A 22,088-nucleotide genomic window follows, 5' to 3' on the forward strand; every position below is an offset into this window, starting at 1 on the left:
AATAAGAATCCCCTATATTCATTCAGTCTCCATGTAGAACTTACAAGTCTCTCCAAAGATTTGTTCTATTTAATGGTCAGCAATAGGGGAAAAAAAGCATCTCCTTTTCTTCAAGAAGTGGGAAAACATGATCTGGAGTCAGAAGACCTGGGCCAGAGTTGCAGTTCTATTCCTTACTACCTATGTGATCTTGGGCAAGTGACTAACCAGGGATGGGGAACCTGTGACCTCAAGGCCACATGTGGCCTCCTAGGTCCTTGGGTGCTGCCTTTTGACTGAGTCCAAGTTTTACAGAACAAATTCTTTAATTAAGGGGATTTGTTCTGTGAAGTTGGAATTCAGTCAAAGGGCCATGCTTGAGGACCTCAAGGCCACAGGTTCCCCACCCATGGACTAATCTTTTAGAGCCTCAGTCTTCTAATCTGTAAAATGAGGAAACTAGACTCATGATCTTGAAGGTTCTTCCCAATTCTAAATCTAATTATGGGATTCCTTGCTGACATTGCCTTTAGATAACACAATTAACAAATACAGAAGTTCATTTAACTGTGGGTAGAGTACATGCTTTATAGAAAATGAGTTCATACAAGTTTCAGGGTTGTCTACGTGAACAAGTGATAAAAATGCAATGTGTTATGGAATATCTTTTATCAAGACAGCTGCAATTCTAAAGAAAATGTGTAATGAGATGAAGCTGCCAGGGGCCATGTGTAATGAGACCAGGCCATATTTTGCAGGATGATCTTTCCCTGCTTTGGCAAGCAGTGGGAAGTTGTCCACTCTTGGCAGGAGATCTGTGTTACCTCTCTAAAAATAGAACAGGGCAGCTGGGTGCCAGTTCTGAAAGAAGACCCACAGGTTTTAATGAGGCGTATCAGTTATTGAAAATGCCCCTGGAATTCTGAGCCTGGCTGCTTCCACCTGTTGAATGAGAACAAGCTAGCATTTAGTTGCAAATCCAACTTCGTTCCCTAAGAGAAAGTCTGGGAAATATAATAAGGGAGCAGAGGTAGCTAAAAATCAGACAAAGAATGGGGCAGTAACGCAGACGTGGTTGGTTTTAGAACCAAGTGCAATTTTTTAATATATGTGTGGTTTTATATATGAGCCAGGCCACAAATTGAAAAGCTTGCACAAAATAAATACTATTTTATTCTAACAAGCCAGATGATGTTCAAATAACATTGACCCATAAAGGAGGCAGCTGTGGGATAGTGGATAGAGAGCCTGTCCTAGAGTAGGGAAGACCTGGGTTTGAATCTTACCTTTAATTTCTTTTCTTTTTTTTTTTTTTTTGCTTTTTTTGGAGGGCAATTGGGGTTAAGTGACTTGCCCAAGGTCACATGGATAATTTTTGTGTTAAGTGTCTGAGGCCGGATTTGAACTCAGGTCCTCCTGACTCCAGGGCTGGTGCACTATTCACTGCCGAATCTTACCTTTAACACATGCCTGCTGGGGGACCCCTGGCCAAATCACTTAAGCTCTCAGAGCCTCAGACAACTCTCTAAAACTATAAATTGCAGAACAATTGTTAATTTTCACTAGTAGAGAAGGAGTCCCTCACCAGGAGCTACCTGCATCAATGAAATCACAGGTTTATAATTTTTTTAAAAACCCAACTAATCTAATTTGTGAAACTCCTCTGTACTGAAGGAGTCTGAGTATATGATCTCAAAGGTCCCTTCCAACCTGAACCCTCTTAGGAGGGAGAGCATAGTACAGTGGAAAAAGTAATAATCTGGGAGTCAGAGGACTTGAGTCTGAATCTCTGCTCCTACTTAAAACTTGTGTTCTTGGGGAGGCCAGGTGGCACAGTGAGTAAGAGCACCGGCCTGGAGTCGGGAGACCCCGGATTGGTTCTGGCCTCAGATACTTAACATCCACACAAAATAACTGGCCGTGTAACCTTGAGCAAGTTACTTAACCCCAATTGCTTAAAAAAAAAAAAAGAACTTGTGTTCTCCTAGGCCAATCACTCAAAGTCTCCATTTGTGGAGAAAGGTGGATTAGTGATGGTGGCTAGGTGACCTCTGGGGTTTATCTCCTGCCCTCAGGAAAAAGAGGCAATTTTGTATAATGAATGCATGACTGGACATGGAGTCAGGAAGACATGAATTATAGGCAGGTCGCAATCTGCCTTGTGCTCTCACACTGACTAAGGCATAGCTTATTAATTTATGAACATGTGTGATATTTTATCAGGTACTGAAAAATTTTTACTGATATGTTTTGTTTTTACATCACATACATTTCCAAGTATATCCTCATTTTTCTCCCTAGCAAACTATCTCATATAACAAAGAATAAAAAAGAAATCAGAAAAAAACCCAGAACAGCGGTTAGGTCTAAAACATATGTGTGTGTGTATGTGTGTATGTTTATATATTTTCTTACTAGATTGTAAGTTCCTTTGATGTCAGGAACTATGTCTTGGTACTTCACAATAATAATTGATATTTACATAGTACTTTAAAGTTTGAAAAGTTGTGCAAACTGTTTAAAGTCTGCAAGATGTTTCTTATGTTGCTTCATTTGTCTCTAACCAGTGACCAACGCCCTAAAATATCTCAGATTGTTTAAGGACCTATTCACACATTATAGGGAAATTCCTTACCATTTATTTTATACTTTGTGATTAAATTCTAGGCCTGTTGGTTGTTTGAGTGAGTCTATGGTTATATCTCTGGATTGTTGAGGACAGGATAGAACTACATCATCCCTCCCTTACATTTAACATCTTGTGATTACATGCTGGGTTTTCAGTGATTTCATTATTGAAACAGGGTAGGGCGTTTCCTCCCCACCCCACATAAACACACACACACTATCTCACTTGAACTTCATTGTATCACTATGCCAGGCTGTTTAATCTATGTTGAATTGAATTGGAACTATGTATACACAATTTCATTGTTATTCATTTCATATATACAATATTGCATCTATCCCAGAGCATTTTACATATGGAACATTGGAGAGTAGAAAGCATATAATGTGGATTTCATGGCAAATGAGCAGTGACCAGAAAAAGATGTTAGTAATTGGTGTGTTAGTGGTGTTTGAAGAACTTTTCTGTTTATTGACCTTATTTCTCCCTTCCCTTAACTGCCTATCCATCTCCTTGTACGTGAGAGAGAAAAAGGAGAGTATGATAGAAGAAATGTCTATGTTCACACAAAGAAAACATCTGGAAATCAGTTTTTCCATACTTGCGTATCTAGGGTTAAGAATGCTACATTTACCCGATTAACATCAAAGGCTTGAAAAGGGTGAGCACTGAAAAGGGTGAGTCTATCCAGAGATGTGGATATATAATTCCTTGTACTGGTTTAGGACCTGTTGCTGTCAGCAACTGCTAAAAAAGAAACCTTTAATCCTCTCCTTAGGCCTTAGCAAAGAAGGAATTCATTTTTGAATGCTCCTTCTAAAAATATACTTAGAGTTCACATTTAATTACATATGGTACCTCAAGTACTTCATTTTTTATCCTGTTTTTCCAGTTTAACATTAGCCCAAGAATCTGGTGTAAAGATGATTTAAACTGTATGTTTACTCGTGATTTTTTTTTAACAAGTAGTATCATTAAGTGAATATGGGGACTTATTTTTTCCAAGACAGGATGAAAAAAAGATAGATGAAAAAGTCCTTATTAAAGAGAAATGGGGAGCAGACTTCTTGAAACAGTAATAAGAAAGGGTTTTTCAGGGGTGGCACTGGCCCTGGAGTTAGGAGGACCTGAGTTCAAATCCAGCCTCAGACACTTAACACACGCACGAAAAAACTAGCCGTGTGACCTTGGGCGAGTCATTTAACTCCAATCGCCCCTCCAAAAAGCAAAAAAAAGGGGGGGTTCCTCCTATCCTCAGTATGTACAGAATATGAGTGCCTCTTGGTCTCATGACATTTGAAGAAGGATCCAGTCAGAATCTGCAAAGAGTCTAGGCCTTTTTTTCTCTGAGAAAAAAAGAAAGAGCACCGGAAACATTGATGACAAATGATGAGATTCCATCGCAACTCAAGACTAGCACCTCTGAGTCAATTTTATTAAAATAACCTGAAGTAAGAGATTCTATCTTCAACAATTAACTCCTCTAATTACCTCCTTCTCACAAGGAACAATTGTGACTGGAAATAAATGTGCTCAATTTAATTATGGTAGAATATATGAAAATCCATGTAAATGATTTCCTTTTCTATTTGAAGAGTTTGGGAAGGTGCCCCTTATGATTAAGTCATAGACAAAGAAACCTGAAATCCTGGATGACATTATTTCCAGCTCGACTCCTGACTCATTCTATCTTCTTTGGCAAAGGCTTTTAATCTCTTGGTATCTCAGCTTATCCACCTATAAAATGTGAGTAATAACATTTACTATGAGATAATGTCAGAGAAGTGCCTAGAAATCCTCAGATGAAAGGCGCCAGAAATATGTTGTTATCTGAAGTATGACTTCACATTGCATGAGAAATGGAACGTGCTCGACTTCCCGATTTGCCTAGCACTTTACTTAAACACTCCTTTCTTTTCAAGTAGGGAAGATTACTTTTTCTCTTCTGCATAGTTCTCAGCTTCACTCATGTCTATTTGCACAGTTGGTTTTTTTTTTTTTTTCAGAAAGTGGATTGCTTTGGGGAAAACTTGAAAAATGGCTTTTTGCTTTTTTCTGTTTTGTAGAATTCACTTTCTGGAATTTAAGATGTTTAAACAGTTTTCAAATAAGGGGAGATGGATACAGTAGACTGAGTTCTAATAATCTGTATCTATCATAGAATCATACAGTTTTTAAGGTAAAAGGCCATAGAGTTCAAACCCATCAACTCCTCTAATTAATTTTCACTGTGTTTTCATATCTGTAGTAATGCTCTAGAGTTACTATCCCAATGTCCACTCACACTGAAAAGTTGGGTCCCCTAAGCATGACTATTACAACCTATGAGGGCTCCAGGGTTAGCCCTGAGAGGTTGTTTATCTAACACTAAAGGCATGTGAACCTATAAGTTCTGAGGGTCCTCATCTCAGCGCTCACTGGAACTAATGGGGTCCAGAGGACTGGTTACATCTTCCCCTAAGGGTTTTAGGGATATCCCAGTGAGAAAATAGGGTGATTCTTCTCATACTGTCAGCTTGAATCCCCATCTGCTTGTCCTAGTGAGGGATGAATTAGAAACTCCATTTGGATCATCTTGGAATGGCAGGGATGCATTGGGAGAAATTTCAGGTGCTCTTTGATATAGAACCCCAGGGAAAATTTTCCTGGAACTCTAAAGGGATAGTTTATGATACACTGACCCCTGGAGAAAAAATTAGTGTGCCTGGTATATAGAAGGGGACACCAAGAAATGTTGTCTGAACTGAGAAGGAAATGTTCACAGGTCCGGGGGAGTAATATCACAGAAACCTGGAGGAGAGAGTATCAAGAAGAGGGTGATAAGACAATGTCAAAAGATGCAGAGAGATCAAGAAGGATGAGGACTGAGAAAAGGCCATTAGATTAGGGACTTAAAGATTCATTCATAACTTTGGAGAGAGCAGTTTCAGCTGGATGATGAAGTCAGAAGTCAGAATGTGGAGTTAGCAAGACAGCGAGAGGAAAGAAGGCAGGGGCATCAACTGTAGATGGCTTTCTCAAGGAGCTGAACCACAAAAGGGAAGAGAGATATGGGATGATACCTAGTGGGCTTGGATCAAAGTGAGGTTTTTTAAGGATAGGGGAGACCTAGGCATGTTTGTAAGGAACAGGGAAGCAGCCAGTAGATAGGGAGAGATTGAATAAAAGTGAAAGAATGTGGATGATAGAGGGGGCAATCAGATGGAGGAGAGAGGATGGAATGGAATCGCTTTTGCAGATAGAGGGCATGACAAGGAGAAGGGTTGCCTCCTTATGTGGGATGGAGGTCTTGGCAGGAGGCATCTGCATGGGGGAGCAGACTCAGAATAGGGGCTCAACCTGATGGCAGTAGAAAAGAAGAAACTAAACCTTAGAACCATGAAGGGGAGACATAGCTGGCCTCATAGCCAGAAAGATGCCTAGAACGAAATGTATGATCAATTTTAGCATTTAAACTATAGTCTACCCTGCTAGATACTGGGATCTCTAAAAACTGAAATTGTTGAAGGCAAGAAGTTGATCTTTCAAGAACAGAAAGTGGCTTTTGTGACTTAATAACAGTGGTATAGTGTTCAAGACTCAGGAAAAGTTACGGGACTGGGGAGTTGAATTTCCCTGGGACTAATGCACTATACACCTTCTCTTGGGCTTAAGCAGGCTTGACAATTACAAACCAGCTTATCCTGAGGGAGCAGAAATATTTCAGAAGGACAAACTTTTGGCCTTTGGAACATACCAGTTTATGTCATCACAAGGCACAAGCATTTGGAAATCTTATCATGGAGTGATATTTCTGCCACCTAAGAAGTTTTCTCACAAGTCCTGCCCTCTAGATTATCAAATTCAAACACTATGAGTCATTGATGAAGTCACAAAGCCACAGGGAGTGAAGGGTCATGGGGCCTCTCAAGTGAGCTTATTACCCAAGGTCCTGGTTCTTCCTGACTTTTTGTATTTCCCAGAGGCTGTAGTCCCAGCTGGTTCTCAACTCAGGAAACACCACCTGCTTCTTTAAATTTCCAGCCTTTTTATCGTGGACAGTGGCTTATTATAGGCACCCAAATAACCTGTTAAACTGAGTTACTTTTTAAAATGTATTTATTTACTTTCAGTTTACAACATTCAGTTCCACAATCCCTTGAGTTCCAAATTTTCTCCCCCTCTTCCCCTCCCCCCCTCCCACCCCACCATGGCGGCATGCAATCAAGTACAGGTTCTACAAATACCTTCACATTAAACGTTAGTCATGTTGTAAAGAAGGGTTATAACTAATGGAGTGAACAATGAGAAAGAAGGGACAAAATAAAACAAAACTCAAAAGAGAGAGAGAGCAAGTGGTTTGCTTCAATCTGCCCTCAGACTCTGTAGTTCTTTCTCTGGATGTGGATAGCCCTTTCCATCATGAGTCTTTTGGAGTTGTCTTCTAACCATGTATTGCTAAGAGGAGCCCAGTCTATCCAAGTTAGTCATCACACATATGATGTGTCTGTAATTGTGTACAATGAACTGAGTTATTCTTCATGCTCTTGGCATACTTACATGTAAAAACAGTTTTTAACATTCATTTTTAAAACTTCTGAGTTCCAAATTCTCTCCCTTCTTCCCTTCCCACCACAATTGTTATATTAATATTAATAACACTACTAATAATAATTCTAGTTGAATTGTGATGAATTCTAACTCTTAAACTTCTGATCTTTGGTTGTTGAGTAAGAATATTTTGGTCATAATTATTGTTGTATTATCTACCTATGAGGCACGATTGGCCAAAATACCATATGTGTACATACACAAGAACAGATTTTATCAGATTTATCCTGTGCAATTTCTGCCCTTAACACTAGCTGTGTGACCCTGGACAAGCCACTTAACCACAGGGAAAATCCAAGGCAACAATCCAAGAATGTTAGTTGCTGATGTGTTACTGATTTGTATCCACAAAGGGATTTTCCATATAGTGTTCCTGATGTTAATGAAATCACAGATTTCTTAAAAAAAAAATTACATATACATGTGTGTATAGGGGCAGCTAGGTGGCACAGTAAATAGAGTGCAGGGTCTTGGAGTCAGGAAGATCCGATTTTAAATCTGGCCTCAGACACTTACTAGCTGTGTGACCCTGGGCAAGTCACTTAACCCTGTTTACCTCAGTTTCCTCATCTGTAAAATGAGAGTCAAAGAAATGGCAAACTACTCCAATATTTTTGCCAAAAAAACCCCAATGAGGGTCAAAGAGTTGGACACAATTGAAAATGACTAAACAACAAAAGTGTGTGTGTGTGACATGGTGTGGTGAATCCAGTTTGGCATTGGATTAAGGGACACTTGAATTCAAATCCTGTCTTAATATACTAGCTGTGCAATTCTAACCATTTACTACTAACCATAACACTTTTCTCATCTGTAAAATGGGATAATAGTATCTACTGCATCTTATAGGGTTGTTAGGATCAATTATTTAAAGAAGTTTGCAGACCTTAAGTGATACATAAATGTTTTTTTTTTACTGATGACCTCAACAGAATAGAATATGGTCCTTGAGTACAGGGAATTTCTTTTTTTCTCTGTATTCTCAGTGTCTAGCACATTAGGTTCTTAATACATTGTAATTTTCACATTATACTTTATATTAAAAATACTTACATCTTGCCCACCCTAATTAGATTTTAAGCTTCTCTTTTTAAATGCATTTCCCCAAGGTACCTAGCACAGAATTTTGCACACAGCAGGGGCATAATAAATATTTAACAATTTTATTCTCCAGGACATTCCTCTTTAGTATGTTTACTTATTAAAAATCAAGTCTGCTTTATAGCCATATAGCATATACACTAAAAAAACATCACTGATAAATTCTGCCAGAATAATTATTTTGCCTTCATTTCATTCTTGGCACAATTAACTACTACTATGAAGCCCATTTTGAGAAGGTATGCTACCATCAAGAATCCTGGGCTTTAGCTCTCGCCCCTATGCAAGAAGCCTATACAAATTACTATACTTTCCTTTCAATGAAGGGAATAAAATCTGCCTTTTTTTGAAGATCAGAGGTCATTTTAAACTCATCTTACCCAAGAGATGACAAATACAAGAATTATGTAAACAAAGGCAGAATGGTAGTATCTGACAATTCTTAAATTTTAAATCAATTGTCTTGTTTTCCTCAATGAAAATTATTCGACCAATTCTTTGGATTTAGAATTCTGAACTGATGCTTACAGGGATGTTCTTTAGATCCCTTTTCCTGAAGAGGACTGTAAGGTACATACCTTATTGCTAAGTCAATATGTCCCCTATATCTTTGCCTCAGAAATCCTCCTTCAGGGTCCAACTCTGTTGCCACCTCTTCCATGAAGTCTCCCAAGTTTCATCCAGCTAAAAAGGGATCACTCTGTTTCCAGATTTCTTGTCCTCACACATAGTAGGCCCTTGGCATTTGAAGTGAATTGAATGATTTTTGTGAAGGACACCCAACTTTTTTAGCTTGACTTTCTCTTAGCAAGGGTCACGAAAATAAATTACTCCAAATATAAACAAGTTCATTCGAGAATTGTTTAATTCAATTCAACAAATACTTATTAAGCATTTACTGTGTGTAAAGGCACTGCTGGGTGCTGGGGATACAAAGAAAAAAAATGAAACAGGCCTGCTCTCAAGCAGCTCACATTCTATGGAGGGATTATTACAGGCACATGGATAAGCAAACACATAATTATACAAAGCAATTTCAAGAGGGAGATGTAACTAACAAGCTTGTAGGAGGAGATAAGGAAAAGCTTGCTAGAGAGGGTGGCATCTGAGCTTAGCTTTGGAGGACTTTAAAGGCTTCAAGAGACCAGGGTGAGGAGAGAGTGCATTTCAGACACAAAGAACCACATGCAAAGGGGCAGAGGTGGGAGATGGAACGTGATAGATGGTGTAAAATTGGTAGGCCAGGCAGACAGCAAACAATGTGTTTAAGTGCTTCTCATTAAGTTCACACCACACTCTGAATAAAAACCAAAAAAGTAAATTTATTTAAATTACTAAAATAGTTTTGAAAGTCATTTACAAATCAGCTGCTACAATTAATGTTTCCAAAAGGTACAATATTAATCACTTAAAATTATTTGGTCAGCAAAATATTTAATAAAAACATTTACCTCCCCACCCAATATTTTTTGTATGTATAAAATGACAATGTTTCTATCATTTCCTGTTCTTTTAGGAATTTTTTTGGGAAAAGGATTTAAATAATATGATTCTGGATTGTCAGAAAATCATTTTAGTAGCGATGTGATTTATGAATATAGGTGGCCTCACCAAAGAAAAATTGAACCATCTATCTATTTACTATCAAATATAGGTCATTCAAAGGCAATTATGAAACCAATGTCTAGCTCTAATAACACTCTGAAAGAAAATGAGAATAAAGATTTTCCAAGTTTCACAAACAAACAAAAAAAAAACCCCAACCCATCCCTAGGTCATTCCATAATTACAAGAATCTAAGAAAAACTATAGCAACTTAAGAGACAAGAATTCTATAAATTACAGATTGAAAGTTAAAAATGAAATATATAAGTACATTAAATATACATTTAAAAATTTTTCATCTGTGGTACTTTATTTTCTTTTTGGCATGAGGCACTCAAAATAAACTTATATGCATAGTAAATCTTCATATTCTTCACAGAGTTTTATTAAATGACTCAGAATAAAATACATATACAGAGAAGTTAATATTATTTATTGATCCTGCAATTTTAGATTTTTATTAAAATCAAAAGCTTTAACATATATGTTCAGAATAAACTACCCAGAATTTGCCCACCCTTCAAGAGGTAGGATGGTTGAACTTAAGTCTCATGATATATACTCCCTTCCAAATGTTATTGCAGGATCAGACATTTCTTATGGGAAGAATACTTTGAGATGGCCATACTAAAAAGGAAAGACTGAATTGAATTATTAAATGGGATGATAAGGATGATATGAACACCTCGATCATCCAAGTCTCAATGGCTTATTGTTTTTTTTTTTGTTGTTTTTTTTTGTAAGCAATTGGGGTTAAGTAACTTGCTCAAGGTTACATGGCCAGTTATTTCTGGTTGTGGTGCTGAGTGTCTGAGCCCGGGATTCAATGTCCAAGTCGTCCCAACACTGGAGCCAGTGCTCTTACTCACTGAGCCACCTGGCCGCCCCTATTATGTATTAATTACAATGGATTCTTTTTTTTTTTGCTTTTTGGAGGGCAGTTGGAGTTAATTGACTTGCCCAAGGTTACTCGGCTAGTTTTTTGTGTTAAGGGTCTGAGGCTGGATTTGAACTCAGGTCCTCCTGACTCCAGGGCCGGTGCTCTATTCACTTGGACACCTAGCTGCCTCTCAATGGCTTATTGTTAAAATTTAATTTTGTGCAAGATTTCCCCTTCCCCCCTTTCCCCAACCCTTGAAAACTTTCAGTGCTTCTGTTATTCTAAGAAATAGTTAAGAGGATAAAGCCACACCTAAAATGTGCTAAAGGGACCAGGAAAGCCCATAGCTGAGCTGTGTGTGAAGAGCTGCCATCCCATGAGGCCAATGCATAAGCATCAGGGGTAAGGAGTGGGGAGGGCAGGGGCAAGGGCAGGGAGGGCGAGGGAGGTGGCAGGGAAAGCTTTGGAAGAAAATAGCTAAACTAAAAAACTGGAAAAGTTGATGGGAAAGGAGTCCATCAATTCATGAATCAGACCAAACCTATAATGACTCTGCCCCAGATTCTCAAAGAGAACTCTTTGAAACCTGCAAACAAATTGCAACTCTAAGTTAAGTCTTCACTATTTTGCATGTAACAAAGAAAAAGATCTTCTCTTCAGGATTACAGACCATATTAAGATGACTATGAAATTAAAAGCATTTACAATGTTTTGCATTCACTATGTCCTATGTTTACAACAGAACTTTAATTTCCTTTAAAAAGAAAATAGTTCTTGCAAAAAGAGCTCTGATTCTTATTACTGGTCAGGGGGCTTGAGAAGTTCTTGGACATGAGGAATATTTCCTTTTCTCCCATAGTTATAAGCACACCCCACTTTTCAGGGAATTTTCAGGCTGGACAGGTAAGACTAGGTGGGAGATACGGCTCCACAGTCCACTTAGTTTGTCTGAATCCATGTGATTATAAGAGTTAGGGGTTTCAGAACTGGTAAACTTGGCCTTGAGGAAATCCCTCACTTTCTCTTCAACCTCCTTTAGGCCTACATCAGTTCCCAGGGTCTTTTCTTCAAGTAGGACTGTAAGAATCAGGGCCACATCTTTGAAGGCAGCATTTTCATGATCACAGTATTTGTAGAAGATGAGAGTGGAGCCTGCGGGGAGTGATTCAAAACGATGAACTACAGCTGCATTCTGGCCATTCGTGAACCCCGCGTTCAGTTTTTTATCTACTTCCAGCTTGACAACGTCACTGTCTTGGGTGGATCTGCCAGTCCCATTAATTCGGATTGCACGAACCCTATAGAAGGAGGAGTAGGCATCTGCAATCTGTTCACTCAGACACCTGAGTGTTTCTTCAGCATCCTGGGCAGCAGTCAGCAACAAGATGGCGGGTTGAGGCCGAGGGTGGGAGCTATTCAGGTGTTTCTCCAGGAACGTCTGGCTCCTTTTCCATAACTTTTCATCCTGACTTCGGTACTTATTCATAAGTTTTTTCATCTGGTTCTGGAATTTCTGCACAGCAGTGGTTTCTACACTTGTGGTTGAAGTCCAATTCATGTAGAAAAAACTGGGGGCAACAAGAATTACTAACACCACCAGCAGCCACACTTTGACAGAAGACTTCTTTTTAGACTGATCTGCTTAAGGAATAACAGAAGTGACAAACATAAACATCACTTTCTCAGCATCACAGAACAGTGACTTGTTGAAATTTAACATTAAACTTTGTAATATACCATTTTGTTCTTTTAGAAATACTTAGAAGATAAGAGGAAGGGTAGTGAAAAAAATGAAGGGTTGATGAAACAGAAGAATGTAATTTCTTTAACTAAAGACAGAACTGTTACTCTATTATAATATGTATGCAAAAATCTTCAATGTTGCATATGTAAATGTGCATGTGTTTCTTTAGACAGGACACTGACAGATGATTTCTAAAGTTCATTCTAATTCTAAAATTCTAAAACTGCAGAAATGGTTAAAAAAATAGCCTTACAGTTAGAAATAGAAAAAATGCCACAAACAGTTCAGAAATAAGAGCGCATAGTATACCTAAATATTGTTTATTTCTGCTGTGGCACAGGGCAATATAAAATTGGAAAAGAACAATATCAGACCAAATTTATGAAACACAATTTCCTATAAAGAAATTAGTTCATATTATACCCAAAAGGTGGACTATTTTAGATTGAATGTTTTCTATTATTGCAATTGTAATATGAGAATAAAAATAAAAAGGATAATTTAAATTAATCTCTTCCACATATTACTAATAACAGCTATGATTTTGTTTTTATATTCAGTCTCCCACAGTACCTAGTTTTTCCAATTGCTAGTGCTTTCCCCCTTCCCAAATTATCTTGCAACTTTTGTATATACTTGTATATGTACATGGGACCCTAGAATATGTATTCATTAGCACTCCTCCAGGGGAAGGACTGTTTTCACTTTGGTCTTCATATACCCTGGCCTCAGCATACATAGTGCTCTGTGTATTATAACTGTATAATAGTTGCAGGTTTTTTGGAACCATAAGCTCATTCGATTTTTTCTGTAATACATACAACTTAACAGTAGCAAAACTGAGTTTGGAATTTTCTCATCCTTGATTATAAAACTATGAGAAGGGTGCTGTTTTGTTCTGCCGTTTTTCAGCATTCTGAAACGTCCAGTGTAAGTGGTCATTAGCATTAAAACTATCACAAAATCTATCCCAGTCTGTTCACTTTCTACATCTTTTTCACTGAGTCCAACAGAGTTTAAAAGGAAGACCCCAATGTGTGGCTTTTCTTATATTAGATATTTAACAGGCTCTCAAATCAATATCTTCCTGAAGATCTCAAGCCATGTTTCTTCAAGCTTTAACTATCTGATTGTTAAAACAATACAGAAAACTGAATTGTGGAATAATTAGAAAGGAGTCTTGGTCAGGTATACAGTGTAGATTAGAGTAGGTGGTCTGTCTCTAAGGTCCTTAACAATTCTGAGATTTTATACTTCTATGAATTATCTTTATCATTAACATAATTTCATTGAAGAATAAGGTCAAGTGGAAATTAAGAAGTACTTACTCTGGTTGACAGATAATAACGATTTGTTTGTAAGGTCTGATTTATGGAAGTTATCATCTGTTGAAAAGATTGAGAAAGACAACAGTCATTCAATTTAGGTTTTAAAATTTTGGTATTTCCCTCTAATGAAGATAAGAAAAAGGAGCAGCCAGGTGGTGCAATGAATAGGGCACCAAACCTGAAGTCAGGAGGACCTGAGTTCAAATCCAACCTCTGCCACTTGACATTTAATTAGCTTGTGTGACCTTGGGCAAGTCACTTAAACCCAATTGCTTTGCCTTCCCCCTCCAAAAGAAAAGTTATCAACGAAGATAAGAAAAATAAAAACTCTTATCACATGACAAAAGAAAGAACTTAAGAAACCAAAAGGGTGTGGTCATAGCTTTCAGCTCCAGAGCTCCTGTTTTTACCCATTTTTTTTTTCTATCTTCTCATGTGTCTAAGAGCAGGTAACACACCTTCCCAACACTAACCCCATTCATTTATGCCTTCAAGCATCACTGCCTCCTACCTCCTTTGACCTTGTTTGTCCATGGAGTTCATTTTACCATATTTACAAACATTTTAAGAGAACAGACATCCAATGCCTTAATTTCCTCACCACCCACTCATTTATCAGTATCTTGCAACATGAATTCCACAGTTTTGCTTCTTACCCCAACTGACTCTCCTGAAACTACCTTCTCAAAAGTTACCAGAGACCTTCAAACTCAGGGCTTTCTCCATCCTTAACCCTTTTGATAGCTCATTAGCAACTAGTAATGTTGACTACCTCTACCTTCATTTCTTTCTGATTCTACTTCTTGCCTTCACCTTCATATAAGAGAACATTTATGTCAGAGGCTCTTAATGTAAGGTCCACAAGCTTGTTCCTAGAAAGATACTTTGATAATGATATGTGCCTATCATTGGGCTTCCTTTGTAATCTATACATTTTGTGCATTTAAAAACATGATTCTGAGAAGGGGTCTAGTGTTCACCAGACTGCACAAAAAAGGTTAAGAACTCTTGCTTTACATATTTCCCAAAGTAAGCACTGCTGGGGAGAAATTCTTCCTTGTACACTGCCTCCAGTTAACGTGTATTCTCCCTCCTAGGATTTCTAGTGAATATTTTTCTACTCTATTAAACAGCGTGATCTGTGTTGGACCCTATTATTACCGTATCTTTGGAGCCTAGCGTGGTGCTCTGTATGTATTCCAGATACTTAATATTTTCTAAACTGAATTTGAAGTCTACATATTCAAGATTGAGCTCATCATCATCCTTCTCCCAAATTCTATTCCTCCTTTTTGCCTTCCCTACTTCCATCCATAGCCTTACCGTCATCCCAGTTACCACTTCTAGAAATTCTAGGGCTATGGGCACAACACTCTATAGCAAGTCCCACGGTGGTCATTCCCTGAGTAACAAAGGCAACAAAGCAAATATCTCCAAACATAAACATGAAGGGACTACAAAAATAAGTGCCAGGGAAAGAGGGCTCCACAACTGGACCCTGTGAGGCCAGGGGTCAGCTATGGAACAAGGAGGATATGCAGAGACAGCTACAACCTAGGATGGAAAGAGTTCTGTATCTGAAGTCAGGGGACCTGGGTTTGAAGCCTAGCTCTGTTGCTTGTTACCTGAATGACCATGGGTAAGTTACTTCAGCTTCTCTGTGCCCCAGTTTCCTCAAAATGAGGGGGTGGTGGACTAAATGGCTGTAGTTCCTAAAGATGAGGGCAGATATTGATTGTGCTTGAGAGTAAAACCTGGGGCCAGATAATGATTGGGTTCAAATCTTGGTTTTTCCACTGACTACTTTTGGTACTAGAGGCAAGTGACTGACTTCCCCTCTCAGAGTTTTCTCATCTATTATAAAACAAGGGGTTTGGAGTAGGTGACCTTTTTAAAGTTTTTTCTAGCTCTAAATCTCAGATTTTATGATCGTTACCACCCTCCCCACCCCCACCCCCAATCTGAACAGGAAATAAGCTTTTTTTTTTTTGCTTTTTGGAGGGCAATTGGAGGGCAAAATGACTTGTCCAAGGTCACATGGCTAGCTTTTGTGTTAAGTGTCTGAGGCCGGATTTGAACTCAGATACTCCTGACTCCAGGGCCGGTGCTCTATTCACCACATCAGCTAGCTGCCCCCCAATTTTTTTTGCTTTTTTTTTTTGGAGGGGGGAAGGCAGGGCAATTGGGGTTAAGTGACTTGCTCAAGGTCTCATGACTAGTATTAAATGTCTGAGGCTGGATTTGAACTCAGGTCCTCCTGACTCCAAGGCCAAATAAGTTATTTTTCTTCTGATTTCTCTATCAGTATGTAATATTTTGTGTCTTATCTCTGTACCTCTTTCAGAGCCTAGAATAATGTTCTATCCACAATAGGTACTCAATATGTTTGTCAAATGAAAGATCAAACTGCTTAGCAAATTATAAAATCCTTATAAAACCAGATCCACATTATCTGTACAAAGTAGTTATAAATAAAATTTGAAGATCCAATGCTGAATGTTGTTACAAGTTCTTATTTTTTTGTGATAAGGTCTTTTAAATCAATTAAAGTATCACTATTCTATCTTACTCTTAATTATTTAACAAGAATAGAGAATGTTCTGGGACAAGTCAAAGGAAAAAGAAAACAGGTCAAACACATGATAAAATTTAATATGTAACATACCATCTGAAAAATGATCATGAATCAAGTTCCTGCCTACTGTAGAAGCTGCAAGGAAAGAGAAAGAATTGAATGTAGGCTACTTAAGAGACTTTTTCAAATAAACTTTGATGTCTGGTGTTTGTATCACCCAAATCCTAGACACTTTCAAATTTTTACTAACATTGGATTTTTTTTTTCCAGATAAAGGAAAGTTTTGGTTTTCCAGGTATTCCTCAATCCCATATAATATCAAAGTTAAGAATCCCTGGAACAGGCAGGTATATTTTTGGCCTCAAGACCAAAAAGCAAAAACAAATATACTCCACTAAAAAAAATCCCCAAAAGCCTCAAGACAAATATGAACTTGCTAGAGTCATCAAAATAAGTCTAGACTGGGATAACTCATCACCTATAACAGTTCTTACTCAAACTATGATTTGAACTTAGATATTGTAGAGACTCTTAATTTTTAAAAAATTTCCCATCATGATGAGGTGTCTATGAGGTGTCCATAATAGTTATTGTGTAACACACCTAGGATTTACCTAATTAAAAAACCAGAGCTGACACACATACTACAATTACCACTGATACCATTGATAAGGAAGGACATGCTTTAAAATCAGTATGTGGAACACTTAATAATATTCTTAATAACAAAATTAAAATTCTTAATAACAAAATCAAAATATTGAAAGTAGTATGAATTTCCAGAATAAAACTTTTATGGGGTGGGGTTCATATTCTTCCTGCCTAAAGGGTGGAGTGATAATTAGTCACTGCCTACACAGTATGAAACAGATGACTGTAATCCTTTTATCCTCATCAATAACAGATAGCTCTCTAAGGAGGAGACAAGTTATTAGCACATTCACATGGAAATGACACAGTAGCAGCACATAGCTCTGGGAAGTGTAAAAAGCACTGGACTGGAAGAAAGCTGACCTCCATTCAAGCCTCAGGCCTTTCCACTTACTAATTAGGTGAATGTGGGTTTGGCTAGTTGCTCTATCGACCCTGGACTCCAGGGGCAGGTTCTGGAGTAGATGGAGTAGATGACCTCTCTATGGTCCTTTCCAGCTTGAATGAGACCTGGGTTTGAGGCCCGGGCTCCAACACTTACTAGCTTTGTAACTTTGGGTATACCTCTCAACTTCAGTTTCTTTATCTGTAAAACAGTGAAGATATTTGTACTACCAAGTGCTAGATATGAGATGATCATCATTACTATACAGCGGTATGACTTTACAACCTGAAGGGACAACCATGTAGCTGACAAACTCATGAACTATGGTTTTGTCCATTCATTTCTCTGTTCTTTGCCATTCTGGAAGCTGAATAACTGGAGGAAATGCCCTTGCTAGTGGGAAATAGACATGTCATCTACCCTGAAATACTAGTGGAGTGCTATTAAACCCCTGGTGATGGTAGTATCGTACTGCTTTCTATATGAGCTGACAAAATTATGTAGTCGGAGCATGAGGCATGAATTTTGGAATGCTAAGGAAAGGAAAGAAAGTCATTAGGTAGGGGCAGGAGTGAAGAAGGGAGAAAGGAAATCTGTGCTAAGTCTATTTTGAGGTAAATGTAGAACTGGCCTGCCCCAAATGAACAGACTTCTCAGAGTTATTCCTATTATTATTACTATGACACCAGGTACTACAGTTTGAAGTAGTAAGAGCTATAGTACCTAGAATTGGTATTTCCCACTCCATATCTGCATTAAGTTGTTTCAAGGCACTTGTGAAATGCTTTAAAATGACATCATGGACCGGTCATGCATGATATAAACTCTATACACATAGTAATTTAATTTTCTATAATGCTGAACTGCAAACCTGGTGCGGTATTAAAGTATTTGGTGGGGGGGTACTTTGGGCTCACTATAACATCATGGTGAGCACAGATGTCTTTTAGGCAACCAATAGTGTTCTTGGGAAATAACAGCTATAGAAATTAGCTATGACTAGCAAGGTAAGGAAGGAGTCAAAAAGCAATGTTAAGAAAAGTCTACTCAAGTCTTTTTCAAAGCTTTACAAGCAGCAGCTAACAGAAGGAACACAAAATAAGGGGAAAGGGGGTGGCTAGGTGGCACAGTGAATAGAGCACCAGCCCTGGAGTCAGGAGGACCTGAGTTCAAATTTGGCCTCAGACACTTAACATACTTACTAGCTGTGTGAGGCAAGTCACAACTCCAATTGCCTTCCAAAAAGCAAAAAAAAACCCAAAACAAATAAAACGAGGGGAAATATGGGGAGACCATGCTGTACTGGGCAGAAGAGTAAGGATAGAGGTATTCTAGAGGCAATGGACAATAAGGAATATTCACAGCACACAGACACACACAAGTGGCCAGGAGAATGTATTAGCTATTAACAATGATAGCCAAAGACACCTATGTGATATACTTAAGCCCAATTATAATACAATACAGTTAAGGATTATGAAAAAATTTAAGAGGAGAAGGCCAACTTTATCCAAAATCCAGCTCTTACTTTGTGGGAAAACATGGGTGAGGCAACCTAGACAATAAACTGTACCTTCTCTGCGTGTTCTACATTCCAGTCACTCACGTAGCTTCAGGAGACCTGCTATGGCCTGAACCTCTATGAAATCCTAGGGGTCTCACCTGCCATAGGCCCTAGATGAATGAATGCTGACTAGACACTTGGGTTGAATGTCACTTCAGACTTAAGTACTACATAAATTTTCTTCTAAAGACAAGACATTGCTTTTGATGCATTTCTGCTGAAAGTATTACGCACATTGAATTTTTAATATTACTCTGATCCATGATGAAAAGTTAAAGTATTTCTTAAGTTCTTTAAAAACAGATCAAATAAGTTACCCCAAACATATAACTGCAAACAGAACCCAAATGCTACAGCCATTATTACTTCAAAATGGAAATGAAGCTTCTCTAAATAATGTAGGTTATGTTAGACAAACTAAACTCAAATGTCTTATTGGAGAGGGAACCTACAGAAAAAGGTGTCATCAGTAAAGAAATGGCCATAAAGTACGGGAATAATGTACCACTGGAACTGTCATTCTGTCCATTCCAAACAAGCCAAGACATCTTATATGTCACTCCAAGTCTACAGAGTAAGTCGGAGTCCAACCTTGGAATTTTCTTTTGTTTTTTATTCATCATGCAAGCAAATTCTTATAACACCATCATTACCCACTAACAACCAAACACTGGCAATAAAGTGCCAAATATTCTTTTAAAAAAGCTTTTTTGTCCTCAACAAAAAAATACCATTTCCATGAACAAAGTAGAACTTTAAGAGGATTATATCTCTTAGCAAATGATCTTAAGAACATTTTATAATAAAGCAGAGATTTGTCCACTTACTTGTCGATTTTGTCCGTAGTCTTGCATTTTGTCCAGGTGATTCTTGAGATTTTACTGGAGCCTGGAAGGCTGGAGTAAAAGGAAAGAAATGAAAACATCAAAATTTCAATGTACAGATAATTTTAGAAAAATTATGTCCATTAAGACTACAGTGTTATGAGGTTAGGGAGTCAGAATGGTCAAAACAAGACAACTACCAGCAATGAGCTCAGAAGTAAAAGTAAAAGGCAAGGTGGGGGGGGGGGATGGGCCAGGGTCATTCATATGTGAGGTGGGATACCAAGATAAGGTTAGGCAAAACCCCTTAATCCCTGTCTCATGTGCTCCTTATAAATTATGTATAAATTCATCCTTAAGTGTCCTGACACTAGTCAGGCAGAAAATATCTAATCAGGGAGGGATCACTTTTTTAACTGAGTGAATGACACAAATAAAATTCTATTTCATTTTACAGTGTAATTTTTAACAAATGGGCTGCATTTAATAACTTGTAGATAAATTATCCATGAATTATGGACTCTTTCCATTTTTCCAACCTGATGTCCCACTTTGGTACTGATGTCAAAAAAGGAAAAAACAACAAAAAAAATCCAGTACTGGTCTGGATGACACATAATACATCCACAATACAAAAGTAACTGCCACACACAGTTTATCTCTGACATACCTTTGATTTAAGAGGACAAAGAAGCCAAATAATTTCAGGTCTGATTGTAATATATTTCATGGAAAGAAAGCAAGATTATGCCCCTTGCCAATAGAAAAAAAGAAGCAAACACTTTCATGTACTTACTTAGTGATGGTGACTGCTTATTGGGAAGTTTTATTTCTTGGCCTGCAACAGGAAGCAGAGACAGAAAAAAACAGAACATCTAGAAGGCTAAAACAAAAATGTTCTAACAGGTCAGAATTTGGTATGTGGTTTTTTTTTTTTCATTTTAAAGATCAGGAAAAACAAAATAATGATCATAAGATTTTCATTGGCCCAAGGTGACCAGACAGCAAACTGTTTTTGATTCCAAGACTGCCCTTCTCTTCCCTGCCCCTCTTTCTCTTTAGGAGGCTAAGACACAAGTTTTTTCAATATTCCACCTGTCTAATACAAATAACGTTTTCTTCAATGGTTGCTTCCTTAGCACATATATGAGGAAACTATGTCCAGGATCACATGAAGCTTTGTCAATTAAACAGCCTGGATGTTACCTATAAGCAAGTTTGTGGCTACTGACAGACAGTGATAAGGTAAGAGTTATGCACTATACCATGTGAAGCTTCAAGGTGATAGTTAAGATCCATAAAACTTGTACAACCAACTATGAAAATCTTGATGTTACCAAGACATTTATTGTAACAAATTTCCATGAAAAATACTTACATTGGTAACACTTAGATATTTGGTATAAATACAGATTGAAATCTAAAATCCAAGATCTTCGAAACAAAAGGCACATAAAGACAATGGAGGATTTGGAAAAGTAGTTTTTTCAAATGTTCTTATTCCATTCTCAGGATTATCTCTATCTTGCCATGTTAGAACAAAATAAAAATCTGTAAAGAAGGTCTATAAAAGAAAAATAATTCAACCCTCAAGGTTTCTTGAATTAGATTATAACTTTTAAGAAAGAGAATTGGGGAATAAACTTTAAACACGTATGTAACTTTACATACAGAGTACTTTGGGGATTGCCAAATAATTATATCAAAATTTTTTATGCATCCTACCCAAGAAAGTAGAGCAAAAAAGTTCTATTCTTAACCAAAGGACACAAGTAGGTTAAAACTATTTTATGATTAATGTAATCAAAAAAATCAATGTAATCAATGAATAAAATCACAAGGCCATTATCAACATCGGATTGACACCTATAAAGTGGTATATTTTTTAAAATTTAAATTCAAGCCTAGGAATAGAAATGGGAATTCAAGAAATTCAGACACTTTAAGATGCACACTTTTCCCTCTCATTTCTTTTCTCACTGATTTCTCTTTATTATTTAGTATACTTAAATAAAGCTGCAAAAGATCACTTGGAAAAAAAGAGGAGAACAGCACCTGAACCTACCCATAAACAGAAAAGTAAGAAGTTGACGAGAAGGAAACATGTCTAAAAACATACTCTTTGATGACTGCCAATGAAATTCTGGATGTTGACTATGAGATCTAAAAATACAAGCAGACATACTGAATAACATCATATTTCATATTTTAAAACTTGCATAGGCCCTATTTT

The 22,088-nt window shown here is 37.6% G+C and overlaps 1 protein-coding gene and 1 long non-coding RNA gene across 5 annotated transcripts in view; one reads left to right on the forward strand and one right to left on the reverse strand.

Annotated features, from left to right (window-relative positions):
- Window positions 1–3,906: 3,906 nt before the first annotated feature.
- Window positions 3,907–21,988, forward strand: LOC138144169 (uncharacterized). Its single transcript, XR_011163875.1, has 3 exons — window positions 3,907–4,354; window positions 20,995–21,100; window positions 21,857–21,988. It is a non-coding gene; the product is annotated as an uncharacterized lncRNA (long non-coding RNA).
- TOR1AIP1 (torsin 1A interacting protein 1) overlaps window positions 9,602–22,088 on the reverse strand; it is a 39,967-nt gene continuing 27,480 nt past the window's right edge. Inside the window, exons 7-11 of one of the 4 annotated variants that reach the window (XM_069065453.1) lie at window positions 20,652–20,693; window positions 19,859–19,927; window positions 16,522–16,566; window positions 13,857–13,913; window positions 9,602–12,425 (exon numbers count right to left, since the gene is read on the reverse strand). In XM_069065453.1, the coding sequence (XP_068921554.1) occupies window positions 11,644–12,425; window positions 13,857–13,913; window positions 16,522–16,566; window positions 19,859–19,927; window positions 20,652–20,693 (995 nt within the window). In that variant the 3' untranslated portion in view covers window positions 9,602–11,643. The remainder of the gene's footprint in view (window positions 12,426–13,856; window positions 13,914–16,521; window positions 16,567–19,858; window positions 19,928–20,651; window positions 20,694–22,088) is intronic. The other 3 variants (XM_069065454.1, XM_069065455.1, XM_069065456.1) reach the window with 3 other exon arrangements.

The sequence above is a fragment of the Petaurus breviceps genome, unplaced genomic scaffold, assembly GCF_028583685.1.
Source record: "Petaurus breviceps papuanus isolate PSGF00001 unplaced genomic scaffold, PetGlider_PUasm1.0 90692, whole genome shotgun sequence".
Classification (NCBI taxonomy): Eukaryota; Metazoa; Chordata; class Mammalia; order Diprotodontia; family Petauridae; genus Petaurus; species Petaurus breviceps.